Source organism: Nannospalax galili, unplaced genomic scaffold (genome assembly GCF_000622305.1).
Source record: "Nannospalax galili isolate Female #2095 unplaced genomic scaffold, S.galili_v1.0 scaffold52, whole genome shotgun sequence".
NCBI lineage: Eukaryota > Metazoa > Chordata > Mammalia > Rodentia > Spalacidae > Nannospalax > Nannospalax galili.
In genome coordinates, this window is record NW_008334003.1 from 6,785,669 (window position 1) to 6,806,803 (window position 21,135).

Genomic DNA, 21,135 nt, shown 5'->3' on the forward strand with positions numbered 1-21,135 from the left:
GTTGTTGTTGTTGTTCTGTAAACCTAGTAATTGTAAACCTTTTGAGAATATTCCAGCAGCTGTAACAACATCTGGCACATAGCACGTGCTCTCTAAACTGTGTGGAGTGAGTGAATGTGGAACCACCATCACCTCAGGTGTTTGTTCAGATGATGATACTTCTAAAGCTCCCTCATTTTTGTCTGTCTTTCTTCTTGATCTCCTCATAGTTGATCCTACATTAAGCATGACTTTAAGCCTGCTTGTACCTCCAGTGTGATACTCAGCATGTTCTCAGCTGTGGTATTAAATTTAAGGATGAATCGGGTAACATTTAGTATTTTATCATACCTTAGGACTGCCCAAATTTATGTCCATTATGGGTGACTAAGATACTAATTTTCTTTTCAAGACACACACACATGCATACACCTTATGCATGCACACACACGTGTGTGTGTGTCTGTGTATGAGCATGTGTGTTTGGATACTTATGGAGGCCAGAAGAGAGTGTTGGATCCCTGGAGTTGGAGTTAACAGGTAGTTTGAACTGCCTGATGTGGGTGCTGGGAACTGAACTCAGAAGCAGTAAACTCTCTTACATATTGAGCCGTCTCTCTAGCCCCAGGTGTTATTTTTTCTATTGAGAAATCACAATCTAGACCAGTTTATGAATGCTCTAACTAGTCTCTTGTCTTTTTTTTTAATTTTAATTTTTAATTTATTTTATGTCTGAGTGTTTTGAGTGCATGTATGTAAGTGCACCATGTGTAAGCAATGCCCACCAAAATCAGAAGAGGGTGTCGGATCCCCTGGAACTGGAGCCATGGATGGCTGTTAGCCATTCCATGCGTGCTGGGAACCATGCCTGGCTCCTCTGCAAGAGCAGCCAGTGCTCTTAACTGATGAGCCATCTCTGCAGCCCCTAGTCTGTGTCTTAGCAGTGGTATCACAAACTGTTTTGAAGCTTGGGAATCTGCTGAGATACGCAGAGGTATGTCTGTTCTGGTCCCACTGGCCAGTTGTGCTGTGTAGACATAGACAAGACATGCCATCTAAGTGAATATGTCAACAGTTAGCAGAATGAGTGTATGTGGAGCAGAAGAGGGGATTCTCCTAGGTTTCTGACTTGGATGATGATCGATGGGGAGGACGCTAGAAATAATAGGGAATAGAGAGGTGCAGACTTTGAGGGCGAATGCTTAATGCATGTATTGGGTTTTAGGTTGCTGGAAGAACATCCAAATATAAATAAGCAGTTGGATGAAAGAATTTGAAAATTAGGAAAACGTCAAATTAAGAGGTTTTTTTGTTTGTTTTGTTTTGTTTTGAGACAGGGTCTCTTTGTAGTCCCCGCTGACCTGGAGCTTGCTACATACACTAAGCTGGCCTCAGTCTTAGCGAGATCTGCCTACCTCTTCCTCCCACATGCTGGGATTAAGAGTTTCTTACCAGAGATTAAGAGTTTCTTACCAGAGATTCTTACCAATATAGTACAGTCAGAGATTCTTACCAATATAGTACAGCTTTGAAGTCAAATAAGGAAGAGCAGGACAGCTGTGTGTAAAGGTGCTTACCACCAAGTCTGATGACTTGAGTTTGATTCTTGAATCCCACATGGTAGAAGGAGAGAGCTAACTCCTTCAAGTTGTCTTCTGACCTCCACATGTGCCCTGTGACATTCACACACATAAATAAACGTAAAAAAAAGTCAGTGAAGAAGAGAACTCAGAAGAGGAACCTGTGAGAAGATAGAATGATGTAAAATTAAGAAAAATGGGAACTGTTCCCACCAATGCAATGCAAAAGTGATACATTAAAATATGCCAAAAGACTATATTAACAGTAGCAAATCTGCAGAGAGAGAAAAACTGAATGTGCCCTTTGGACTGGACAGCTAAGGAGGCTTATATATAATCTTGGTGAGAGCAGTCTCAGTGGACTAGGAGATGAAAAGTGGAAACGGAACGAGGAGGGGACTGCGTTAGGGTTAGAGAAAGGAAGATCAGGTGGGAAGTCCTTCCTTTCTGTTTTCTTTTTTTTCTTTTTCTACAGCTGGCCTTGAACTCAGAGAGATCTGCCTGCCTCTGCCTCCTGAGTGCCGGGATTAAAAACATGCAGCACTATGTCTAGCCAAGGTGGTAAATTCTTAGGTAGCCTAGAATCCGGACCTTCCTTGCAATCCCTTAATGCCTTGATTAGGCTTAAAAGTAGACCTTAGATCGAATACTGACAATGGATTGCCGTAGATGAGGAACAGCTGACCCTCCTGGAACAGGGACCTCTGGCTGACTAGATTTACCAGAAGGGCAGACGGGGAATGGATGAGGGTGCTGACAACACAGTGGACAGTGACAGGGATGGCAGAGTATGGAGCCTCTAGTGGGAGAGGAAGGCTGTCTATCTGACGAGTTAGTATTCATGCTCAGATGCCGAGGAGCTCAGAAGGTGGGCGACTGTGACCAGTGATAGTCATGTATATAGAGATTAGAAATGCATGTGAAAATGTCTCAATGTCAATTGCTTTGGAATGAATTCTTCTGTATGAAAAAAAAATTAAAAAAATAATGATTAAAAAACAATAATTAGTAGATGTGAAAAACATTACCATTGAAATCTACCTGATGACTTTATATCCATGCTCAGATGCCTAGAAGCTCAGAAAGTAACCAACAGTGACTAGTAATAATCAGATATTTAGAGATTAGAAATGCATGTGCAAACATCCAATGTCAATTGCATTGAAAAAGAATTTTTCTGTATGAAACTGTGTATTTTAATAATGAAATGGAGATCTTTTTAAAGGTTAAAAAAAAAAAAAAGTAGACCTTAGATCAAGGAACTGTGATTTCTTAGGGAGACAGGCCATGGCAAGTTCATAGGTTGCTAGTTAGGACTCACTGATACTGCCATTTACATGCACAGTTATCTGGATTCTAGATCTTGTCATATAAACTCCTGTTTGTGAACTGTTTCAGAGATCGAATGGATTTTCGTATTTTAATCTGACAAAAACCAGTATAGAACTAGGGAAATGGGCAGGACTCCACAACTTTGGCAATCACTGCTGGCTGAGGGAAAGATTGTAAGAGCCAGGGCTGGTGCATGAACATAAAGAAACAGAGGCTTTCAGGCCTCTAGGAACTTGCTCATGAACTTGCAACAGTGGTGACAGCGTGCACAAGACTCATGCTGACTCAATCAGACAAAAACCCCAGCATAGAAACAGGGAAATGGACAGCAGGCCCCAACCCTAGCCAAGGAACTATTAGCAAATGATTACTGTGGGTGAGGGAGAGTAGGTCTTCTTTAAGGAAGTGATTCCAGATAGGCTGATGAGACTCCACCGAGAGCTGATCTTTTTTAAGGGAGTGATGTTAGATAGGCTGAACAGGCTCCAGTGGATGAACTCATGCTGAGGAACAACTGGGTATGCAGACTTGTATCAATAGGCCTTAACATATATGACAAAATGCATGAAGTCTTGTGGTAGGCTATGGGGGTGGTGTGGATAGGGAAGGGAGGCTAAATATGATTAAAAATTATTGTATGAAGCCAGGCGTGGTGGCACACGCCTTTAGTCCTAGCACTCGGGAGGCAGAGGCAGGTGGAGCTCAAGGTCCCTAAGCCCTGGGTGGGTGAAGTTTAATAAAGGAATCCTGTCCAGGGACCCATATTCTACAGTCTCTTATTTGCTACAGCCTGGTCTACATAGTCCCAGGTCAGCTGGGGCTACAGGGAGATCCTGTCTCAAAAAGACCCCCCCCAAAAAGAATTATTGTATGAAATCCACAAATATTTAATAAAAATATATTTTAAAAAAGACTTTGTAAGCCAATGGATGGGTGTGATGTGGTACACACCTTTAATCCCCACACTACAGAAACAGAGGCAGGGAGATCTCTGAGTTTGAGGCCAGCCTGCTCTACATAGCCAGGTCCAGGCCATCCAGGAGGACTACATAGTGAGACCCTGTCTCAAAAAAAAACAAAAACAAAAACAAGCAAACATAAAACAAAACAAAAAAACCTATTTTGTAAGTCAATGTAAAAGAATTTCTCTTAATTAAAATTTACAGACTGAATGTCAAATGTTAAATGACAAATGACATGAAGAGAACCCAAGAAATATTTGTAATTTAGAACATTTTGACTAGAATTTAAAAAATTAATGTTTTGTGTTTCTTATAGGTGAAATGAATCAGAAATACAAGGAACTTAAAAAAAGGGAGGAAAATATGGATGGTAAGTGATGATCTTGGGAAATATATTTCCAGATTGCTATTCATTTATACCAAATCAAAGTTCTTATATTGAGTAATGGCTGTAATGGTAATGACTATAAATAAAAAACAATGGCCATTCAAAGCATTAAGTGATGAAGACTAAATTTCCATCATAATTTAGGGTTAGGTAGAAAATCCTAAAAAGGTGTGTATAAATATGTATCAGTATTTATATAGTGGAGATAAATTCTAAAGGTTAGGCCTGTAGACTCCCTCCCTTCCTAACTCTTTCTAAAATTTTATTTATTTTTATTTTATGAGTATTTTGCCTTCATGTATATAAGTGCACCACATATATGCAAACCCACAGAGGCCAGTAGAGAATGTCATATCCGCTGGAATTGGAGTTAGGGATGGTTGTTAGCTGCCATGTGGGTTCTGGGAACTGAACCAGATCCTTTGCAAGAGCAGCCGGTGTTCTTAAGTCCTGAGCCATCTCTCCAGCCCCCTACCTTTTTTGTTTAAAATATTTTTTTATTTTTATTTTATGTGTATGAATGTGTTGCCTTTATGTATGTAAGTGCATCCATGTCATACAATGGCCTCAGAGGTCAAAAGAGGGCATCGGATCCCCTGGAACCAAAGTTACATACAGTTGTTAGCTGCCATATGGCTGCTGGAAACTGCAAGAGTAGACAGTGCTTTTAACCACTGAGCTAACTCTCTAGCCCCAGCCCTGCCTTCCTATTATTTTTATTTTTTTACTTTTTAATTTTTATTTTGTGTGTATGAGTATATTGCCTGTGTGTGTGTAACTGCACCTGTGTTGTGCAGTGCCTGTGGAGATCAGAAGAGGGCATTGGATTCCCCTGGAACTGGAGTTAGAGACGGTTTTTAGCCACTATTTGGGTGCTGGGAATCGAACCCAGGTCCTCTGCAAGAGCAGCCAGTGTCCCCAGCTGCTGAGCTATCGCTTCAGCCCCTGCCTTCTTTCTTAAATGGGATCTTTTAATGTATTCTCAGCTGGCCTGGCTGGCATTGAACTCAGGAACCTCCTGCCTGCATCTCCCGTGTGCCTCAATTACAAGTATGCCCTGTTGTGCCTGGCCTAGACTGCTTATTGAGTAGATGTTGAGTGTTTTCTTTTACATTCTTCACTATGTCCACTTTTAATATCTCTCAATTTATTTTTTGGCTTTTCAGTACCTTATTATTATTAGCCCTTACCTCTGTCCTGTTACCTACTGTAATTTAGTAGCCTCCTCACGGTTTTTGTTCACTTATTAAAATATTTTGGCTTTACAAATACATCTCTCTCTTTTTTTCTTTTTCAATCATCATTTGCTAGAATCTGAAATTTTATGTGTCTGGTGCCAATTACTTCATTGGTGCATACTCTGAAATAGTAATTGTCAACTCTGATTTCACAGTAACCTAAGATTTCTTTCCAATTTTAGCAATGCCAAAATTATCTATAAATCAATTTTATAAATAAAAGTACTTTTGTAAAGGAGTAAGTATATAATCAAGAGTTGATCACTGCAGCGCCATGATGGAAATTGCTAGAGCGAACCCAGTAGGATTTCTGACATTTGAGGGTTGTTTAGTAAATGTTTACTGAATGAATGAAAAGAATTCCTGCGTTGGGGCTGGAGAGATGGCTCAGTGGGTAAGAGCACTGGCTGCTCTTGCAGAGGATCTGGGTTTGATTCCCAGCACCCACATGGCAGCTAACAACCGCCAGTCCATAACTTTAGTTCTGGGGGAACCTGATACCATCCTCTGACCTCCCTGGGCATTGCATGAGATGAGTGCACCTAAATACATGCACCCATCTCGTGCAGTGTATGAGGCAATACACTCATACGCATAAAATAAACATAATAACTTTTTTTTTTAAACAAGAAAAGAATTCCTGTATTACAGAATCTTAAAATTGCTGGTCACTTCTCTCAAATGGTTTCCAAAGTGCTTATTGTAGTTTGTTTTCCTAGAAAAGTAACCTTTGAAAGACAGTGTTCATTGATGCATTTTGTATGTATAAAAATCTTATGTGATCACTTAGTATATGATTAATGGACAATAGACACAAGATATTCATAACTAAGATCTGTAATTACATGTTGACACAGAACATTAAGAAATCAGCTTTTAGAAAAATGTGGTCTGCTTATTCGTAGAATGCTCATGTGTCCTTAGTCTTCTCTCCATCCTTCTTCATCAACTTCCCTGCAATCCGTTTACATGTAAACATTATAATCTAGGAGCTGCATGTGAGCGAGAACATGTTTTTTTTTCCTTCTGAGTTTGGAGCACCTTACTTAATAATAGACTTTTCAGGTCCATCCATTTTCTTGAAAATGTGATGATTTCATTTTTCTTTACAGCTGAATAAAATTCCGTTGTGCACATGTATACACCTTCCTTATCCATTCATTGTTGATGGACATCTAATTTTTGCTGGTTTGACTTTCTAGAAAATAGCTTGAAGTCCTAAAATATAGTATACAGCCTCTCTTACTATGTTTTTGAATTGGCAGCATTTATAGCGACATTTGAGGAGACTAAGACTCGGGAGCTGGAACGGAAGGTGCAGACAGAAGCCAGCATTGTTGCCCTGTTGGAGCATTGTAGTCGGGTGAGTCCCATGTGCCTGTCTTGGTGTTCTCATTTTCCAAATACAGCTTCAAAAGTAGAAGACTCGCTAGTGTTTTCTCCCACTTAAACTATTTCCTTTAAATTCTCTTATTACCATTTTATTCTTAAAACTATTTGTTTGTATCTTTAGAGCAAAGTCTCAGCTATTTGGGGCAATGGAGGAAAGGTGGCATGTATATCAATATTCAGCAGTAAATGAGGCTTTCATTAGAGTAAGTTTTAAGATTCTCTTCCATGGCTAGTTTATCTGAACTTTACTAGGGAAATCTGAAAACGTAGGGATTACTTTCGAAGATGTTCTACACTGTAATTGGTGTTGTAAAGATTCCTGTCTTCTAGATGTGCTCAGTGGACATCTTGAATTTTCAGAAATGTTCAAGCATTACTGTGTGAAGGAGGACAGTGTATTATTACTGCTGTCAGTATTCTCAGTGTTCTAAATCTGCATTCAGTTCTTAAAACTGTCCAGTTAATTTTTCTATAGTTTAATAACCCAAATAAAAAAATATGAATTGAAGCTGGTTGTGGTGGCACAACCTTTAGTCACAGCACTCGGGAGGCAGAGGTAGGTGGATCTCTGCAAGATCGAGGTGAGCCTGGTCTACATAGTGAGTTCCAGGCCAACTGGGGCTACAGTGAGACCTTGTCTCAAAAAGACCAAAAAAAAAATTATGAATTCATTTATGAGAAAACATGACTTTGAATCCTACTGTATTCTATAAAACATCAAAATTGAATGACGTATTTTAAAAACTGATACCCAATCAAAACATCTCAGCCTTTGTGTTTTCCAGTGGTTTTGTGGGAAAGTCAAACCAGTAGAATTTTTTCTATTTATTTTTCTGCAAATATAGAATATAAATCGAATGAAACAGATATCCTCTATCACCAATCACGAGCTAAAGATGATGCAGGATGACCTCAATTTTAAATCTACTGAGATGCAGAAATCACAGACTACAGCTAGGAACTTGACTTCAGGTAAGAAAAATAGCTTAGCATTTCATATTCTTTGTTCTTAATTATGGGTATCTCTCTGTGTGTATGTGTGTGCATGTGAGCACAGTGAGGGTGTCAGATCTGAAGCTGGAGTTACAGGCAGCTGTGAGTAGCCCATTGTGGGTACTGGGAACTGGATCGGGTCCTCTGGAAGAGCAGGAAGCTCTCTTAACTGCTCAGCCATCTCTCTAGCCCTTAAACTTTGATATTTTTCCAGGTTTACAATAGCCACAGGTTCCAGTCAATAATGTAATCCATGAGGTTAAGCAACAGACCCCCCTAGTGCACTCTGTTGCTGAGCTACAAGCTTCAGTAGGTTAGGTGTATTAAGTACCTTTTGAATTTTAGTGTTTTCATTTCTCAGTGAGTATATTAGGAACTAACCCCATCAAAGCTCCATTTGTACCTGCTTCATACTTGTACTTGCCCTGTCCTAGAGCTGTCAGAGACAAAACCGAGTGCTGCTTAAAGTAAGGACAGATTTGAAGCAGAGTAATATCGTAGTGCAGTAGAAAAGAGGGTCAGTGTGAACTGAACTAGCTCAGTTCTACAGAGGCGACTAGACATCTGTAAGGGAGAATGTACGCTGGGGACATCTCAGGTCCATTAGAGTGAGGGAGCTGAAAAAGCCTGAGATCGGTCAGTGTAAGTGCTAATTAGGCCAGCAGTTGTCTGACGTCAGGCAGATTCTGTCTTCTTAGAAACTGGGAAACAGAGGTCTTGATACTGCACTTCAAAAGTATAGCTTTCAGATATATGAAAAAGATGCTCCCGAGTTGTAAGAGATACATGCATACAACTCAAATGGCCAGAGGAGATGTATGGATGGATGTATCTTTCACAAGTCACAGTTTTAGGCACTTGTAGTAAATACTTCAGGAAAGGGTGGTCAGGGGCCTATTTTCAAGCTGGTTAGAACAAATAGTAAATTCTTTTGACAGCCTTAGGTTTTCTTAGGCAGGTACTTTATAAGTGGAACCATGGGTTATCCTTGGGAATCAGCCTTAACATGTGAGAACTCAGTGTCTGTTTAAATCTTTTAATATGGTTGAAGAAAGAAGATTGAAATCATTTGTGTCAAGAGTTTTGTGTCAGTAGGCTAGAGTTGAGAAAGGGTTTAGAGATCTTGACTAGAGTTTGCTAAGGGAGAGATGCAGTGTGCAGAGGTTTTTGTTTTTTTCTAAAAGTCTGATCTGTGTTCTCAAGAAACTTCCATCCAGGTAGAATGGCAAACAGTTATAAATAAGGAAGTGAAATAATCTTGTCATAGAAGTAAGTGTAGAAGTGTGTCATAGGTCACATATCCAGCCCAATCTTCAACAACTAGGAGAACTATCCTAGAGCCGATGATATTGAAGTAATTTCAGCCACACTCACTAGCATGTGACTAGAACATCACTGACCAAGGAAAAGGTTATGCCAACCACATGCTAATTAAAATTATTTTAAAACACTGAAAAGTGACAGGTGAATTTTATTTAACTCAAAGTATCCTAGAGCTATTTCAACCTGTAATCTGTAAAATGGTAATCTATAAAAAATGGTGAGATATTGTACTTGCACAATATTTTAATTCAGACTATATATATTTTAATTCAGCTGTATATGTCGGGCTGGAGAGATGGCTCAGTGATTAAGAACACTGGTGGTTCTTGCAGAAGACCCAGGTTTGAATCCCAGCAACCACATGGCAGCTAACAACTTTCTGTAACTCCAGGCCCAGGGGATCCAACAGCCTCTTCTGACCTCTGTGGGCATTGAACGACACGGGTGCACTTACCTACATGCAGGCAATCACACATATACACATAAAATAAAAATAATAAAAATTAAAAAAGCCATATATGTCAAGTGCCTGCACTTAGGGTGGTGTAGGTAAAGATGAGGTACAAAGTTGAGCTTAAAAGAAGGTGGGATGGTCATAGAGTAGTGTGGAACCTTTGGTTTATGTACTGACACACTGAGCCTTCTTTATTCTTAATGGCTGATTAAAATTCCACTGTATATATGTATCACATTTTCTCTATCCCTTCACCTGTTGATGGACATTCAGGCTAGTTCCATTTCTTAGTAATTGAAAATAGTACAGCAATAAACATGGATGTACAGTATCTCAGATTTGTTGACTTAAAGTCTTTTAGGTAGTTACCCAGTAGTGCTATAATTTTAGTTATTTTGAGGAACCTCCACACTGATCTGTACTGACTACAGTAGTTCCTACCAGTAGTGATGAAAGGTTCCCTTTTCCTCAGAGCCTCACCAGTATTGCTTGTTTGGTTTTCTTGGTGATCCATCTTAATCATTTTAAAATTTATGGTGTAACAGTGTTTACTGTATGCGTGTGGTTATATAATAGCGCTCTAGAACTTTTTCATCTTGCAAAACTGAAACTTTGTACCCATCAAACAACTCCCCATTCCTTCTCTTCTAATTGTTGGCAAACACAGCTCTACTCCTGTCTTTCAGTTTTGTTTTTATGAATACCTTGTACAGGCGGAATCACCCAGTGTGTGTCTTGTGACTGACTGGCTGCCTCACTAACCATGGGAGCCTAAAGGTTCATCTTTGTCATCCCTGTTCTTTAACAGGAGTGTTTCTTGGGAAACGTCTTACTGCACATATATACCAGATTTCTTTATCCATTCATAAATATTTAGATTGCTTCTCTCTTGTGTGAAAATTCTGTGAGGAACATTACTATAAAATATTTCTTCAAGATTTTATTTCTAATTCCTTGGGGTATTGAGTATTTTTAAATCTTTTTTCCCTGTAAACTAAAGTAAAAGAAAGGCTATAAAAGAAAGGCTGTAGAAGAGAGGCTGTAGAAGAGAGGCTGTGTGTTTTTAATACTTTTGTGCACCACAGTGCTTACATTTTTCACTTATCTAAGGCTAATGTTAATTCAACAAGTTTTTTCCTCCTTGAAGTTATCTTTGTGTAACAGCTATTGAGAAAACATTCATTTCTTAAAGGCAAATATCAATACCAGGAAACAAATTTGGTGATTAGGACTTTGTATTTCTTCCATACCTTTATGCTTTGTGTTTACATTTCCTTTGAAAAACTAGTAACTTCGCTTTCTCCAGAGTTGTACAGTTGAAAAACAATGAGAACTGGCTTCAACAAGACAAAGGTTCAGTTTATTACTATGATAAGACGCCCCCCTCCCCCCAGAAATTTTCTTTAAGAGTTGAATTCTGACCTATAATTTATTTCACTTAATTTTTTGTTTATTTATGGCCACAACTTTTTCTTTCCCTTACATCATTCCCCACACTCAAATTTGTTTATGACTATTACCACCGGAGGTTACAATAAGCTTGTGAACTTTTCTGAGATAATGTATTTTATAGTTCTCTTTTGTGAATTGCCTTCTTTTTTATCCATAAGGTTCTAACTGGAACTCACCTGGTTTAAAAAAGTGTATCATGTGTTTTTAATATAATAATAATAATAATAATACCCTTAGGGGAGCAACATTATTTCTTAGAGAAAGGGTTAAAAACAGTTATGTCAGAGGAGTGAGATGATGGATTAAATAAAGAGAAAAAAAAGCTCACAAAGGCTCCTTTGGGGGTTGATAATGCAAACATGCTGAGAGCCCCTGGCATGCTGCATGGGTAGAGGCAAGGGATCTTGTTAACAGTAGTTTTTATTTATATTTTTGGAAAGGAAACTCCAGGGAATAAACAAATATGCTGATGGCAGAATATTTCAGGAACATTTCCCCAGGTCAAAGTGGTTCCTCCTGAGATTTTGCTGCTATGTACACACTGGTTGGTAAACTTTGCAACTTCATAGCATATCAGAAGGAACTCGACTGCATCCTCTTCCTGTCTCTTCCCTTCGAGAAGCTCTTAGCTTTTCATGGGGACCTGATGCTAAAGGGAGATAAACTTCGCCCTCTGCCAACCAGTGTTTTCTCCTTTTCTCTGGAAAAATCAGTTTCTATAGTTCTTAAGTGTATTTCCTGAGTGTATATTCAAAATTACATTTGCAGTTAAATTTATGTAACTGTTTACTTCAGTTATCTAAGCAAAATTTCTATCTACATCATTATAGCACTATAGAGCACTATAGTAAACCTTACTGACTGTGTAGCACTTTAATTCTCATTATAACTGTTTCTAACCTTAGAGGAGATACAGTCCAAATTAAAACTTTTTTATTTTGATTTCTGCAGTAGTATTACTATGTTGCCCAGACTAGCCTTGAACTCAGAGCCCTCCCACTACAGCCTCTGATGCCAGGATGATAATGTACATGTACTTAGCTCCAAATGAAACTTGTTATGATAACATTTAAATCTTGTTGCACATATATTTATATGTTTGTGTACATTTGCATGTATTTTTAATGTATTTCAGTATGGTTGAATATGAAACTCTTGAGGATAAATGAAATACTCAAGGAATACTGATTTAATTATACCAACTTTAAAACATTTGGTTGTTGAACTGAGTTGGGTGTGGTGGCACATACCTTTGATCCCAGCACTCAGGAGGCAGAGGCTGGCAGATATCTGAGAGTTCAAGGCCAGCCTGGTCTGTGTACACAGTGAGTTCCAGGCCAGTTGAGGTTACAGAGAGACCCTGCCTGAAAAGAAAAAGAAAAAAATTGGTTGTATAAGAACCTCTTTTAAAATTTTTGTGTATGTGTATGTGGTGTGCATGTATACATGTTTGTATGCATGTGGGTGTATGTGTGTGTGGAGACTTGGAGTCAGGTGTCTTCAATCACTTTCCAGTTTATTGAGATGTTGTCTCTCAGTGGACCAGAGCCTTGTCAGTTCTGGCTAGTCTAAACAGCTGGCTTGCTCTGGGGTCCCCTGTCCCAACCTCCCAAGTGCTGGAAAACAGGTAGTGCACCTGCCCATTGTTTTTGTGGATTCTGGAGATCCAAACTCTGGTCCTTACACTTGCACTGCAAGCACTTTATCCACTGAGTGATCTTGTGAACACAACCCCCTTTTAAACTCAGTGACTTTTGAAGCACTGTTTTGACTATTTATACTCATTTAAAATGAATCGTAGGTGGGATTTACTGCCCAGTCCTGTTGTTTAGGTACCTTGTCACCTCTAGACTTCACACACAGTGCTCTCGCTGGAGCACTTTACCTTCTCATCCGTTCAGTTGGTCACTAACCCTGAAAGCCTCAGGTGAAAGGTCTGTTGGATTCTCTTGGCCCTTCCCACAATGCATTATGGCAACTGCACTGTTCTTTACATACTAAGTCAGTTTTTAGGAATGCTAGCTTATTTCCCTGGTACTTTCTTTAGAATGTTGCTATTTGGGTGAAACCAGTGTCTGTGTGGATCACTGTTACGTCCTCTAATAGCTGCTCGGAAGTTTGAATGAAAGAGTCAGTGATGCTGCTCTCGGTTCAGCCAGCTGTTGTTGCTCATTCTACTCACTGAAATTAATACTTGCAGTGAGTCCGTGATCATTCATGGGCATGTGCATAGTAGTGAAAAAATCCCAACAGACTAATGTGCATGTCCCCAGTAGACATTGCAAAACCAAACAATCTGCCTTTTTATTTCAGGTGGTATTGTTTAAAACAAAAACATTTTCCTAGGTATTTACCCCCCCATGACTGTGCTATTTTTGCTCCATTTACAGATAAATTACAGAATTACAACTTAATTAAAAGTTATGAATATGTATTAAACAAAATGTCCTGAAAAAAATGCAATGTTTGTGTAATGGTCCATTGGCTAAATTGTGACCAGAGACTCTCAGTTACGTGAAAGGGATAGAATTTTGTTTTATTTATTATTAATTATTATTATTATTAATTATTGGTCTTTTTGAGACAGGGTCTCCCTGTAGCCCCAGCTGTCCTGGAACTCACTACGTAGACCAGGCTGGCCTTGAACTCACATAAATCTGCCTGCCTCTGCCTCCCAAATGCTGGGATTAAAGGTGTGTGCCACCATGCCCGGCTGAAAGGGACGGCATTTTAATTATTGCCTTTTGTGTCTCAGACAGTCAGCGTCTGCAGTTGGATCTACAGAAAATGGAGCTCCTGGAGAGCAAGATGACGGAGGAACAGCAGTCTCTGAAAAACAAAATTAAGCAAATGACTGCTGACCTGGACACCTACAGTGACTTGGCAGCTTTAAAATCATCAGGCGAAGAAAAGAAGATGGTAATGCCCAGCAGATTCTTAGAGAATTGCCATCAAGTGCTTCTTCTCTTTTGTTTTTCACTTTTTGAGGCAGGGTCTCATTGTCAGGCTGTGTCTAACTTCCTTAGTAGCTGAGGGTGACTTTGCACTTCTGTCTTTCCCCTTCACATCAGATTACAGGCTGCTACCGCCACACTCAGTTTGCTGGAGACCAAACCCAGTGCTTTGTAAATGCTGGGCAAGCATTCTGCCAAGTGAGCCACACCCCCAAACCCCAAATAGTTTCTCCTTTCAATATATATGTACTTTGTAGGACTCCTGTAATGCAGAGCATTCAACATGTGAAGCTTGTCAGAGGCAAGTTTGCATTGTGGGGTCCACGCTGACTGCTGTCCCACTACTGTTTGTGTTCATTGAAAGTAAACTTTGTGGGACCAGGACAGTGATGGAGGTACTTATTCATTTATTCATAAAGTTCATTTTGACATTGTTTGTTATCAAAGGGATATTTCTGTATTTTTTGTTTTTTTGTTTTTGTTTTTTATTTTTGTTTTGTTTTGTTTTTTTGACAAGGTCTCCCTGTAGCCCTAGCTGGCTTGGAACTATGTAGACCAGGCTGACCTTGAACTCACAGAGATCTGCCTTCCTCTGGCTCCTAGAGTGCTAGGATTAAAGGTGTGCATCACCACGCCTGGCTGTAAATAAATCTTAAAGTAAAACTTTGGTAGATTTCTTTTTTCCAGAATAATGCTATTAAAAATTTTAAGCTGAGTGTGATTTAAATTGACTTCCTAGACATTTCCTATGGTTATTGTTTACTTCTATTTGAATCTAGAAATTACATCAAGAAAGAACAATATTATCAACTCGCAGAAATGCCTTCAAGAAAACAATGGAGAAGCTGACCGCGGATTATGAGACACTAAAAACACAGCTGCAAGAAAATGAGACACACATTCAGGTACAGTTGTTTAAACATGACTCTAGGCTTCCTTTGCCCTTTGTGCTACTTGTATTCTCGTGTTGTCCTAGATGTAGCCGTTATGGAACACTGGATAATGGCTTTGATAAATTTCAAAAGTAAAGCTGAATCGTTGGTGCAGAAACTTAGAAAACTCACAGAAACTACAAAAAAAACACCAAACAAACAAAAAAACCTGTAACTCTCACCAACCAGCAGACAGAATTCTTATCATTTTGACACTAGTCTTTTTGATGTGTGTGTTGTACACACACATGACATTATATGTCCATATATTACATGCATACACATTTGTATATATTTAATTTGGGACTTTGTTGTTTTTAAATACTTGTGTTCTTTGATCATCTCGTCCATGTGTAGGAGTTCTCATCCCATTGCCCTCTGCTGTCTCAGCCTCCCATCAAACCCTCTTCCCAACGATCCCAGTTCTACTTTGATATCTTTTTTCTTGAACCACTGAGTTTAATTATGGCCGCTTGCATGGGCATGAGTGTAGAGGGTTTTTGCTAGAACATGGTCAACTTGTCAGGACCTCTGGCACTGAGGAAAATGACAGTTGCCTCCTCCAGTGTCCATTTATTGCACATAGACCCCTAGTGAGGAGGCGGCCTGGAGCCCTCTCTCCACCCTCATCTGTGGTAGAATGTTGATGGACCCAATCTTGTGCTGTTCTTAGGCAGGTGCCACAGCTGGAGAGAGTCCATGAGTGCAGTGGCCATGTCCTGTCCAGAAGACCTCCACAGCACTCCTCACCAACCTCCAGCCTTTATGTTCTTTCCACTTCCCCAATATTCCGAGTCTAATGGAGGGGTGCATTGGAGGGGAGCTTGTGATAAAGATGTCCTGTTTAGGGCTGAGCACTCCAGGGTTACTTTTCTCCACACACTGACCGGTTAGGAATCTGTATTTTCTCCATCCATGGCAGACAGAAGCTCTTCTGATGAAGGCAGAGAACAGCACGTGTCTCCGAGCATATCTGGCATTATTTATTTAGTGTGTGTGTACACGTGCCATGGTGCACATTTGGAGGCCGGAGAACAATTTCCAAAAGTCAGTTTTCTCCTGCTACTGTGTAGAATTAAACTCAGGCCGTCAAGTTTGGTATCAAGTACCCTTACCCACGGTGCCAACTTGTTGGCCCTGTCATTTAAATTGAAATGTTATTTTTAATTACTACATGGTATTCTACTACATGATAAAGCATACTTTATAGAAACAATTTCCCGTTATTGGACAGTTAGGTAATTTCTTGTCTAAACTGTTCTAACAAGACTGTGAAGAAGAGTCCTAGTCTTGACTTTCTTGGTTCACATCTCTATGGACATGTAACTATACTACCCTTTTCATATCACTCATCTTGGTGGTATATATGCTACAGTGTTTAAGATCTTCTAAAGTGTTAACTGTCAGAGTACGATGTCCTTCCAGTTTATCCCTAGCGCCTCACTACTAGTTTGCACATGGTAGTGTACAATATTTTTGAATTATTGAAACATTGTATATCATATTCAAATTCAGTAGTTATGCTCAGAAAAGATTGTCGTGTCTAATTAGTGTGTATTAGCTCTTTCCCCATATGACTTAAAGCAGTGAATGTACTTTATATTAGTAGTGTGATCATGGGCCTGAATAAGGTCATGTGATTCACCAGTGCCCAGAGATAGCCATTAGTAGCACTTCACTGTGTAGTCTTGCAGTTTTCCTTTGTATTCATTCTTGCACGTTATATTTTTACTAAAATGAAATAATCCTATAAATACAGTCTATAAACATTAAAAAAAATTCAGCCTCTCTTTAATGATGCTTCTATCAGCTATCTCCTTATGTGGATATATTGTTAAGAAAAGATACATTATAGTCCTTCTGAAAGAAGTATAATTTCCTAAGAGTTTTCAATAACTGTTAAAGGCTTAAAATCACTATTTTATGTAACTTCAGTTTTCCTGTCAGTCTGTATCTTCTTCATAATATAAAATAGACTAGTGAGAAATTAATCTTGTTTGAGTGGGGATGAATGCTAGAGAAAAACCATAAAACGTTTGTGAGTGCATTGCCATACAAGTTCTTAGAAAAAAAGACTGATGATTCTTTTGGACAGTTGGTTCTCCTCTTCCACTGAATAGGTGCTGTGAGTTGAAAAGCACTGTGTAGACACCATTCCTTAGAGTCAGCCAATATGTTTTTTCCCATATTAAGTGTAGATCATATTATTATACTAACATATTAGTTACCAGAAATCATAACATAAGCCACAGTTTTAAGTACATTTTGATTTTGTCTTTTGTGAATCTTGAGCAATCAAATACAACCATTTTCACCTAATCTTTTATAACTTGAAAAAATTTTTATTTTATGTGTATGTATGAGTGCCTCCATGTATGTATGTGCACCATATGTGTGCCTGGTGCCCAAGGTGCCAGAAGAGGGCAGTAGATCCCCTGGAACTCAGTTGCAGGTGGCTGTTAGCCACCTGATATGGAAACGGAACCCAGGTTGTCTGCAAGAACAGCAAGTGCTTTTAACTGCTGAGCCATCTCTCCAGACTTATAGCTGTTTTTTTTTAAAAGCTGTTTTTTGACATCTATAAATAATTTCATATAATAGATTATTTAAATAAGTTACAAAGACAAAACAAGATTTTCAAAAATTAACTGTTGCTTTATGGTAAGCTTCAAGACACACTCAGTACTGTAGATGTATAATATAAAAGGGGTTTGACCATCTGACATGGTATGATTTTCTACCCTTTGTATAGCACTTAAGAGAAATGTTGCCACATGAGAAGGCTGTGTGAAACAAAGAGCAGCATGTCTGGTTCTTGACTTTGCAAAAGGTTTTTAAAGATGTATTGCCAAAAAGTGCCAGCTGCTTCCTTAAGTTCCATCTTAACTTCCAGGTCCTATTGGGACATACAGATCTGCTTTAATAAGTACTAGATCATAGCCCTTGTATTTCACACAGTTAACTTCAATTCCATCCTGATACCCAAATTTATCTCTTTGGAGGAAACAATAGATGCTTGTGCCCTGAAAACAATTTTAATGTGAGTGTTAAAAAACAAACATTTTTATCGCTTCTTCAATTATCAGGTTCTTTAAAATATTATCTATTTAGCATCCAGGCACAATAGTATTTTAGTGTTTGATTTTTCAGACAGTCCTTTACTTAGGAAAAACTATGTGCATCTTAAAAAAGAAAAACCATAATTCAGAGTTACAAGGTTAATTAAATCAGAAAAACAATTTAATTCTATAACAGTGAAATTGTCTTCTGAGGAAGCAACCATCAATATAATATCCACATTAGTTTCCTGTTGATGCAGAAATTACTGTAATAGTGCCAGCTTTTTACAAACTCCCTCATAATCTTCACACTGCAGCTCTGCTCTTATCGCAGCCTGTAAAATTAGACAGGAAATTTAGTGCTAGAAATAAGGAAGCTCTTCCTATATGGCCGAACCTTTGACAGCGTTAGAATATATATTACTTTAGGGACTTTAGACTTCCAGAACTCAAAGAGAGATTCCCATCGTGTCCCATTTTTCTAAGTTCTTTTAGGAAAAGGAAAGTCATAAATTGTCTTTCAGTTGGTGTGTTCATTGGTGTAATAAACATTTTCAATATTTTCTAATTAAAATAAACATAGTAGAACTGTTTATAGAATTCAGTATTTTCCTAAATGTATAAGCCGTTTTTTCGTCTTTCCTAAATTTCTTTTCTAGCTGCCTTAGCTTTATTTTAATAGGATAAAGGAGTTGATAAGATTTAAAATAGAGTTGGTTTTTACTTATCCTCTCAAAAGGTATGTAATGTGAATATGAGTATCAGTTAGCCTTTTTCTTTTGTGCTTTTTAGCTTACAAATTTGGAGAGAAAGTGGCAGCACCTCGAACAAAATAATTTCGTGATGAAAGAATGTATCCTTTAAACCTGCACAGTTGAATGGGGTGGGGGGGTTTCTAAGAATTTCTTTAAATGTTCAAATGAAATAAATTTGGCTCAACATGCACTTACCAGATATTTAATATATACGAAACTGAACTAATTATATGGGAGTCATAAATGAATATTATTATTTTTGCTCTGCAATAGTTTAGGGTGTGTGTGTGTGTGTCTGTGTGTGCGTTTCTGTTTACTCAAAAAACTAATACCCTCTGTACCTTAGAGTAACTTTATTCCAAAAAAGGGAGTATATGATGCAACATAGTGGTTAAGTACATAAATGTCAGAAGCAGGAGGTCTAATTTTGAATGTTGATTCTATATAAACTATAGACTGTGGACAGTTTTCTTTATCTGTTTAAGCATTAATTTTATCGTCTCTAAAACAGTTAATATGTCCTTATAGTTACTGGGAGAATTTAGATATGGTTATATATGTTAGTTTTTTATGGTGTTACGATTTGGATATCTGGGCAGCAAAGGGAGGTGACCAGTCAGGGTCATAAGAAATTTGACCTTTGAGTTCATCCATGTGATACAAGAGTCAACCTCATCTTATTTCTACCAAGACTGGCTTGTAGCCCACCTTCTTACATATTATTTTATGCAAGAGGCAGCCGCTGCTGAGGACACGCCTTGTGGAGGTACAGCAGACATCTCTGCAGAAGTACTTTCCTGTTGCCTTCATTGACTTGTTCAAGGACATCTGTCCTTAGAACAATATCCCGACTCAGGTAGTGTAGGTTCTGTGTTGGGATGCTGCTGAAGTTCACTGCAGGACCAGCACGCAGCTCAGCTTACTTCCAGATAGCATGCCTCGGGGACACTGTTCTCAGTAGTGGAATAGCTCAGCTTAAAAGTAGTCACAACATGCTTAAATTCCAGTACTCTAGATTTTTAAAATAATTTATTATTTTAATTTTATGTGTAGGAGTGTATTGTCTGCATGTATAAGTTCACCCGTGTCATGCAGTGTCTGTGGAGGTCAGAAGAGGGCATCGGATTCTCCAGGAACTGGAGTTAGGGACAGTTGTTCGTTGGGAACTGAACCTGGGTCCTCTGTAAGAGTAACCAGTGCTCTTAACCATGGAGCCAGCTTTCCAGCTCCCAGCACTCTAGTTTTATGCAGCATAAATCAGGTGATTTTGAAACACGGTGAAGTCTAGAAACTTGTCTGAAACTCTGTGTTGCATTCTAGAGAATGTAGTTTTTCTGAATGTTAGATTGTTTGGAGACTAGAATTAGATTGAGGTGCCTAAAATATGAAAAAAATCAAATGTTTATACTATAGGCAAACAAGTTTTACATGGCTTTTTAGGTTTCAATTTATGCTTTATTGGAAACATTCTATTTTAAAATTATCCTAATTATGCTTTTTTTGCACTATTCACTGTGAAATAATACCAGTATAATTTAGTTCCTTTTCTGAGTCATAGATTAATATTTTTATTGACATTGTTCCTCTTTAACTTGTGCAATTAGTCATAGCAACCAAGAGTCAAGAGAGTGATTATCAGCCTGTTATTAAAAATGTGATGAAGCAGATTGCAGAGTACAATAAAACCATCATGGATGCTCTACATAACGCCAGCAGAACCTGACCCTGAGTCAATTGATAGTCTGTAGAAGTGTCTTCCAGTCCACTAATAGTAAAGCAGCTTATCTTTGAAGAGTTACACCCAAATTTTTTGAATGCTATGATTCTTGTGACCTTTTTAAAAGGTATCTTAGTGTAATAGTTCAATAAAGTGTTTGCATGTAAAAAGATATTAACTCCTTTTCCTGTGATATTTGTATTTATTTTGTGGGAGTAATGAAAAATGTCTCGAAGAATCAAGAGATAAAGAGACTTAAAAGTGATTGTAAAGCTCACTTAGTTGGGCTGGAGAGACGGCTCAGCAGTGAAGAGTACATGGTGCTATCTTGCAAAGGACTCAAGTTCTGTTCCCAGAACCTACATTGGGCATCTCACAACTACTTCCAGCTCCAGGTGGATCTAAAACCTGTCCTCTCATGACACCTGCACACACACACACACACACACACACACACACACACACACACACACCTGTCCTCTCATGACACCTGCACACACACACACACACACACACACACAATTAAAAACAATAAAAATAAACCGTAAAAAAGGATTCATTTAGCTGAGGGGGTTGGGTGCTGGAGAGATGGCTCAGTGGTTAAAAGCATGTACTGCTCTTCCAG

At 38.6% G+C, this 21,135-nt stretch overlaps 1 protein-coding gene across 2 annotated transcripts in view; it reads left to right on the plus strand.

The window, feature by feature from the left end:
- Ift74 (intraflagellar transport 74) overlaps nucleotides 1-20,673 on the plus strand; it is a 102,164-nt gene extending 81,491 nt beyond the window's left edge. The window contains exons 13-19 of one of the 2 annotated variants that reach the window (XM_029561538.1): nucleotides 4,170-4,223; nucleotides 6,745-6,842; nucleotides 7,717-7,843; nucleotides 13,849-14,012; nucleotides 14,827-14,952; nucleotides 18,831-18,891; nucleotides 20,398-20,548. In XM_029561538.1, coding sequence (XP_029417398.1) covers nucleotides 4,170-4,223; nucleotides 6,745-6,842; nucleotides 7,717-7,843; nucleotides 13,849-14,012; nucleotides 14,827-14,952; nucleotides 18,831-18,891; nucleotides 20,398-20,516 — 749 coding nt within the window. In that variant the 3' untranslated portion in view covers nucleotides 20,517-20,548. Of the gene's footprint in view, nucleotides 1-4,169; nucleotides 4,224-6,744; nucleotides 6,843-7,716; nucleotides 7,844-13,848; nucleotides 14,013-14,826; nucleotides 14,953-18,830; nucleotides 18,892-20,397 lie in introns of both variants that reach the window. The other variant, XM_008828956.2, reaches the window with a different exon arrangement.
- The last annotated feature ends 462 nt before the right edge of the window (nucleotides 20,674-21,135 follow it).